This window comes from Caretta caretta, chromosome 2 (assembly GCF_965140235.1).
Source record: "Caretta caretta isolate rCarCar2 chromosome 2, rCarCar1.hap1, whole genome shotgun sequence".
Taxonomy (NCBI): domain Eukaryota; kingdom Metazoa; phylum Chordata; order Testudines; family Cheloniidae; genus Caretta; species Caretta caretta.
Window position 1 is genome coordinate 11512832 of NC_134207.1, and position 7153 is coordinate 11519984.

Genomic DNA, 7153 nt, shown 5'->3' on the forward strand with positions numbered 1-7153 from the left:
AGCTGAGCTTTTCCTCTGCTGCGGCAGCAGAGAAGTCCTTATTAAAGTAGGAGCCACTTGTGCCTTCCAAAGACTTTGAAAGAGGTGGCTTTGACTTCTCCATTGAGGAGAGTATTCTGCCTGGGGAAGACTTGAGGGTTGACAGGGTGCTTGAGTTATTTTTGTTGGTGATTTGCTCTGCTGGTATGATGAGGAAATTTAAGGAATTACCCCTCCTTGCTGACTCTCCTGTCTTTTCCTTTCCTTCTCTAGGTTATGGACATGCTGCCCCAGGGACAGATGCCGGGAAAGCCTTTTGTATGTTCTATGCTGTCCTGGGGATCCCACTGACACTGGTCATGTTCCAGAGCCTGGGTGAGCGCATGAACACCTTTGTCAAGTACCTCCTGAAACGGATCAAAAAGTGCTGCGGCATGAGGAGCACTGATGTCTCCATGGAAAACATGGTCACTGTGGGTTTCTTCTCCTGCATGGGAACCCTCTGCATTGGAGCAGCAGCTTTTTCCCAGTATGAGGAGTGGAGCTTTTTCCATGCTTACTATTACTGCTTTATAACATTGACTACGATAGGGTTTGGCGACTATGTGGCCCTGCAGACCAAAGGGGCCCTCCAAAAGAAGCCACTCTATGTGGCTTTTAGCTTTATGTACATTCTAGTGGGGTTGACAGTCATTGGGGCATTTCTAAATCTGGTTGTTCTCAGGTTCTTAACCATGAACAGTGAGGACGAGAGACGGGATGCCGAGGAGCGGGCATCCCTGGCAGGGAACCGCAACAGCATGATTATCCACATCCAAGAGGACAGCCAGCATGTTCGGCCACGGTACAAAGCCGAAGTAACAGACCTTCAGTCGGTTTGTTCCTGCATGTGTTACAGGTCCCATGAGTACACCAGCCGGATGGTGTCGCACCAAAATTCGTTCAGCTCCAAGCTGAATCCTCAGTACTTTCACTCCATCTCTTACAAGATAGAAGAGATCTCACCAAGCACATTGAAAAACAGCCTTTTCCCATCTCCTGTTAGCTCCATCTCACCTGGGTTGCACAGCTTTACAGATAACCACAGGCTGATGAAAAGGCGAAAGTCCATTTAAAGTGTTTTGTCTTCTTTTGCTTTACTTGTTTCCCCCAATTACCTTTTTTGTTTCTTGAGTGAGACGGAGCGAGGCCAAAGGGAATAGAAAAAGCCAGTCCTCCTCTGAGACTCAGCTCTTGAGCATGAAGCATGGATTATTACTGTTCCAGAAAAGTATGCCTTACATTACCCCCTCGGTGGATTTCAGAGGATTCGAGGTGACATGAAATGGGTACCAAATCCAAAGTTGCACACAAGCTGGGAGCCTTCATGTGCCATTGGCACTCCTGACCTAATAAACTATTTTCCTCTCAAGCAGGTCGCTGTGTGCGTGTGCGCGTGTGTGTTGAGTGCGTGTGTGTGCAATTCCACAACTAGTGCCATGTGACAAAAATGCATCAGGTATTAATTTTTTTCCCCTTGAAGCAATTGTGTTCCAGCCTGCTTTTAACTTTTAGACTGCTTTCAAAAGAATAGGGGACGGGGGAGCCAATTTGTTTTGTTTTTGCCAACTCAAGCATGTGTCATAAGCAGTCAATATACCAGGTGTATCATGATAAATTTTTGAATGCTAGATTTTAGATTGTATTAACATAAAAAAAAGAGACAGGAAAAGATGGATCATTTTAGCTTGCCAGTTCAAAATTAAAAATAAAATAAAATAAAAATAAAGCATGCACTTTGTAAAACTGGTATGCATTATAAAAAAAACACAAGAAAAACTAGCAATGGAATTAATAATCAAAAGCAAATAATATCATTGATTTAACTAAATTTACTTTCACCATTTGCTACTGTTCCAACAATTTGTGCAAGTAGAATTTTTTAAGAGAAATTGGGGAAATTGTTGGAACTATAGAGTTTCTTTTTGTTACTTTGCTCTAATTTATAAAATTTATTATTATTATGAAGGCGATTATTTTATTTTATTTTTTTGTGCAGCAACTACCTGCATGAATAGGAATTATATTTTTTGAAATGCTTGGATGAGGATGGGTATAAATAGGCGGATGTATATTTTTTTCCTATATAATAGTGACAAGGCATTCCTTGTTTTAAATAAATAAAAAAATAATGATGATTGTCTCTAAATGCTTTTGATTTGTAAATAGTGGAAAGCCTTTGTTGGTCTCAGGAAGAATTCAAGGAACAGTATCTTGATGGTTTTTGGCCTACTGGGAACTTGCGGTAGTAGATATGGTCTTGCTTTTTGGCTAGTCTGAAAGGCATAAGTATGTGCCTGCGTGTGGCAAGAACAATTGCACTCCGGTGTTTTGAAGGGTTAAACTGGGAACAGATTGCATTAGCCAGATGGAGTGAAGGCTGATGATATCACTAAGTGAAATTGTTCCTTTGGGATCATTTGCCACCCAGCTAATGATCTGAACCAAACTGACTTTACAGAACCATATTCTAGGTCCTGGTCCAACTCCCACTGATGCTAGTGGAAGTTTGTAATAATGAATGCAAGCAGGATATGGTCCACTGGGAGTTTTGTCTTCATGTTCAATGGAGGCAGGATCGGGGCCCATATCAGGGTACAGTGGTGCATCTGAATTAATAACCCTACCTTTTAAAATGCCTTCAGGGTTAATGTACAAAAAAGCATTATCTATCTGGCACAAATCATCTCTCTTGCTGATTACACTCGTATATACTTTCTGTATACAAGCAATAATCCCCCATATATAGTTCTAAGTGTACCTGGATAATACGTTTTCTCAAATTCATGCAAACCTCCATTTCAGATCTGACCTCAACAGCTGGGTGCACATATGGGATGTTGACTGCCTTCCTACGGTTTATTTGTCAGGGGCATTAATGGGCAGAAGTTAGTAATGACCTCTACTTTCAACTCTCTTCTTCTAGCTTTTATCATTCAGCAAAGTCAAAGTCTGTAATTTCAGTGTGTTATAACACACAAATATCCACAACTTTGAAAGCTTTCTATGACTTCCTCTTCTGGGAATTTCTGCTAAATCATGCTGGTATTGCACATTAAAACGTCCAATAATATGTGTGAAACACTAAACTAGAGTTCTGAGTGACCATGAACTGAAATGAACATTTTAGCCTAATTTATGGGAAATGCGTTTTTATCTAGTGTTAATGGGTACTGTGGGTACATAATTAACACGCCTATTAGTGACATGCTTTAAGCACCCAATAGACTCTAAGACTTATGATGATGATGATAGAAGCTTTGAAACAGGTAGATATTTGGAAAGCAGTCTTAACATTCTGTGATCCACCTCTATGATAACCGATTAGACAGCTGTTTCAAGACGTGTGATCTATTGGTCTTCTGAGACTTACTGTTACATATGTTTTTGTTTGTGATGCTATTCTAAGAGCCTCCCAAAAGTGAAAATGATTGTGGTCCTCTTTTGCTACTAAGGAATAAGCTGTATGTATACAATGTGCATATCTGGCAAATATAGTAGGAATCCAAGAAAATCAACAAAAAGTTTGGTTTCACAAAGCTTTGAACATTCAAATTCTGCTTGCCTTTGAGGGGAGAATTTGGCTTGGAGAACTTTTTTCAAAAACTTGAAAAAGTTATACAAATGTTGGATTTTTTTTATTAAGGGAAAAAAAAATCTCTTTTCTCACCAAATGGAACTAAATTGTCAAAAATTCTTCAAGGTTTTGAATTATAGATGTTCAATGTTGTAATGTGTTCTAACCGAGATGTTATAGATTCTCCCATCTGAAGCTAGACAAATTCAGATGAGAAATAAAGTACACATTTTTAACAGTGAGGGGAATTAACCATTGGAATAGCTTACCTAGAGAAGTGGTGCATTCTTCATCATTTGAAGTCTTTATATCAAGACTGTCTGTCTTTTTAAAAGATATGCTACAGCTCAACCAGAAGTTATGGTTTTGGTTCAGGAATTACTGGGTCAAATTCCTATGGCCTGTGTTATGAAAGAGGACAGACTAGATAATTATAACACTCCTTTTTAACCTTTAAAGATCTTCTAAACTTTCCACAGTATGCACCTGATGAAGTGAGCTGTAGCTCACGAAAGCTTATGCTCAAATAAATTGGTTAGTCTCTAAGGTGCCACAAGTACTCCTTTTCTTTTTAACCTTAGATCTCTGAATGTAAAGAGAGAGTGTGTGTGTCTTGTGGGACGCCATTTAGACATAAGGTGTCTATGTGCCTTAGGATATGTTTTTCTGCCTGAAAGATCAGTAAATCTGTCCAAACTCTTTCTGGTATTCTTATCTTAAATACGATCTTCATGTCTCCTTGTTTGCATTTTGAAACCAGTCCCTTATATGAAATCTTTCTAAGACCCCTTTTGTATGAGCTCTTATAGTATAGGTAGCTGAATTCTCTTGTCTGTATGTTCATCCCCTTCTTGAACTAGATGAAAATGTAGGCGTGTATTTTGTGATACACTCTCTGATATTGGGTGACAAAAAATGCTTTGGGTAGAGAAAGCAGGGGACAATGGAAGGGGGCAGTCCCAGAATCAAGCAGTAAATGTGAAGCCTTGGGGATATAGCTGCTCCTATGCCTCTTCCTGTGGGGGAAAGGGAGATATGGCTGGGGCATAAAAATGTCTAGGTGATTTCCTGGTTGCTGCTGGTAGCTGGCACCACTTAGGGCAGTCCACACACCTCTAAGTCTGCCTAGAGACCAGGCCAGTGTATATTGGTGTAGACTAAAGGGACGTATGAAGGTAGTTTAAAGCCACCTTGGCACTATGCTTCCTTGAACTGTGGCAAATGCTCTTGAATTGCAGCTCAAACTCTGGGTCTTTTTGTGAACATATTTCAGCCCATGGGTTATAGTCACACACTGTTGCACATCTATTTTTAATTCTTCATGATTAGTTATTTATGGAGATGGAGAGGTAATAATTGATGACCTGAAGAAGGCTGAGGTGTTTAATGCCTATTCTGCTTCAATCTTTGCTAAAAAAGGTTAATGATGGCCAGATACTCAGCACAATGAATATTGACAACAAGGAGAAAGGAATGCAAGCCAAAATAGGGAACAACAGGTTACAGAATATTTAAATAAGTTGGATGTATTCAATCCAGCAGGGCCTGATGGAACTCATTTTAGGGTACTTAAGGAACTAGCTGAAGCAATCTCGGAACCATAGCAATTATCTTTGAGAACGCATGGAGGAGAGTGAGGTCCCAGAGGATTGGAGAAGGGCAAATATAGTAGCTGTCTTTAAAAAGGTAAACAAGGAGGACCTGGAGAATTATAGACCAGTCAGCCTAACTTCAATACCTGGAAAGGTACTGGAACAAATTATTAAACAATCAGTTTATAAGCATCTAGAGGATAATAAGATTATAAGGAATGGCCAGCCTGGATTTGTCAAGAACAAATCAGGCCAAACCACCAATTTTCTTCTGTGGTAGGGTTACTGGTCTGGTGGATGGGGGAAAGCAGTAGAAGTGATATATCTTGATTTTAGTAAGGCATTTGATTCAGTCCACATGACATTCTCATAAGCAAACTAGGGAAATGTGGTCCAGATAAAATTACTGTATGGTAGGTTTGCAAATGGTTGAAGGACCATACTCAAAGAGTAGTTATCAATGGTTTGTAATGGGCTTAATCTGCAGCAAGGGAGATTTAGGTTAGATATGAGGAAAACTTTTCTAACTATAAGGGAATAGGCTTGCAAAGAAGGTTGTAGAATCCCAATTATTGGAGGTTTTTATGAACAGTTGGACAAACACCTCTCAGGGATGGTCTAGGTTTATTTGGTCTTGTCTCAGCAGAGGAGGCTGGACTGGATGTTTTATTTAAGTCCCTTCCAGCCCTAGATTTCTATGATTCTATGGTACATGGTTGATTGCCCAAATGACATGGTGTTGTTTCTGCTCCTTGATTGGTTGACTGAACATTTTGTAAAGTGGATGGGGAAGAATCAAAGTGATGGCTGCTCAAACACTTCCAGCATAAAACATCTTGGACCATTTGCTTTGTGACCATTCTCACATAGAAAAACTCACTTGTACGAACATCTGCAGACAAACAATAATAACAATAAAACCATAACAATGAAATCTAATTAAAATACCCTTTGTAATGCTTTTTTGCCATACTTGTTCAGCTTTGTGTGTGGAATTTAGAACTGGAATGAACAAAGCACTAGAGGAAACATTATATGGAACACAATCATACACAAAAAAGCCAAATCCTGCTTACCTGACCACCAGGAGAATTCCCATTGACTTCAGTGGGGAATTAATCATAACAGTCACCCTGTAAAAAGAAAAGGAGTACTTGTGGCACCTTAGAGACTAACCAATTTATTTGAGCATGAGCTTTCGTGAGCTACAGCTCACTTCATCAGTAGCTGTAGCTCACGAAAGCTCATGCTCAAATAAATTGGTTAGTCTCTAAGGTGCCACAAGTACTCCTTTTCTTTTTGCGAATACAGACTAACACGGCTGTTCCTCTGAAACCAGTCACCCTGTAAAGGGGGATGGACAGTTCTGACGTGTCTTTTCCATCTGTGGCTCTCTGGATTCTATATAAACTCTTGCTCGTTTCTGTGTCGCTCTATTTTTCATTGTACAGAATCTTTTGTTTGAGCTACATTTCTTGAGTTAAATCTTCTTTTTCTTTCTTTTTTTTTTTTTTGCTTCCTAGATTTTTGTTTTACTTTGAAAGAAACAAAACCAATAGTTTTATCCTCCCACCCTTGAAATCGCTGCATGGAAAGCTCTGATTGGGTACAGGCGTGCAGTAGTGGAGTTAATTATAACAAGAATTCATAATGCTCAAAGTAACTAAACAGTGTCTTTACAATACATAGAGACTTGCAGGATCATTTTGCAATGTATTCTCATTTTCAGGTGCCTCTTGTCCCCCACTCCTCCACATTATTAAGCATTAGAAATAATAATAAATCAGATTAGTCTATTTATGTCACACCAATGTGCTCTTTATCAAAACAACACCATTTTAGCTCCCCACAGTTGACTTTGATTTTTTTCTCTTTGATGATAATATGTAATATGAGAGGATAATAGAGTTGTTATATAATCAGTTTGATCAGTGCAGGCCTGAAATAGCTTTGACTGAGTATGCTG

At 39.3% G+C, this 7153-nt stretch overlaps 1 protein-coding gene across 1 annotated transcript in view; it reads left to right on the forward strand.

The window, feature by feature from the left end:
* The window catches only part of KCNK9 (potassium two pore domain channel subfamily K member 9), a 122723-nt gene extending 116366 nt beyond the window's left edge, over positions 1–6357 (forward strand). The window contains exon 2 of the mRNA XM_048841723.2: positions 253–6357. Coding sequence (XP_048697680.1) covers positions 253–1094 — 842 coding nt within the window. The 3' untranslated portion in view covers positions 1095–6357. The remainder of the gene's footprint in view (positions 1–252) is intronic.
* Positions 6358–7153: the final 796 nt, after the last annotated feature.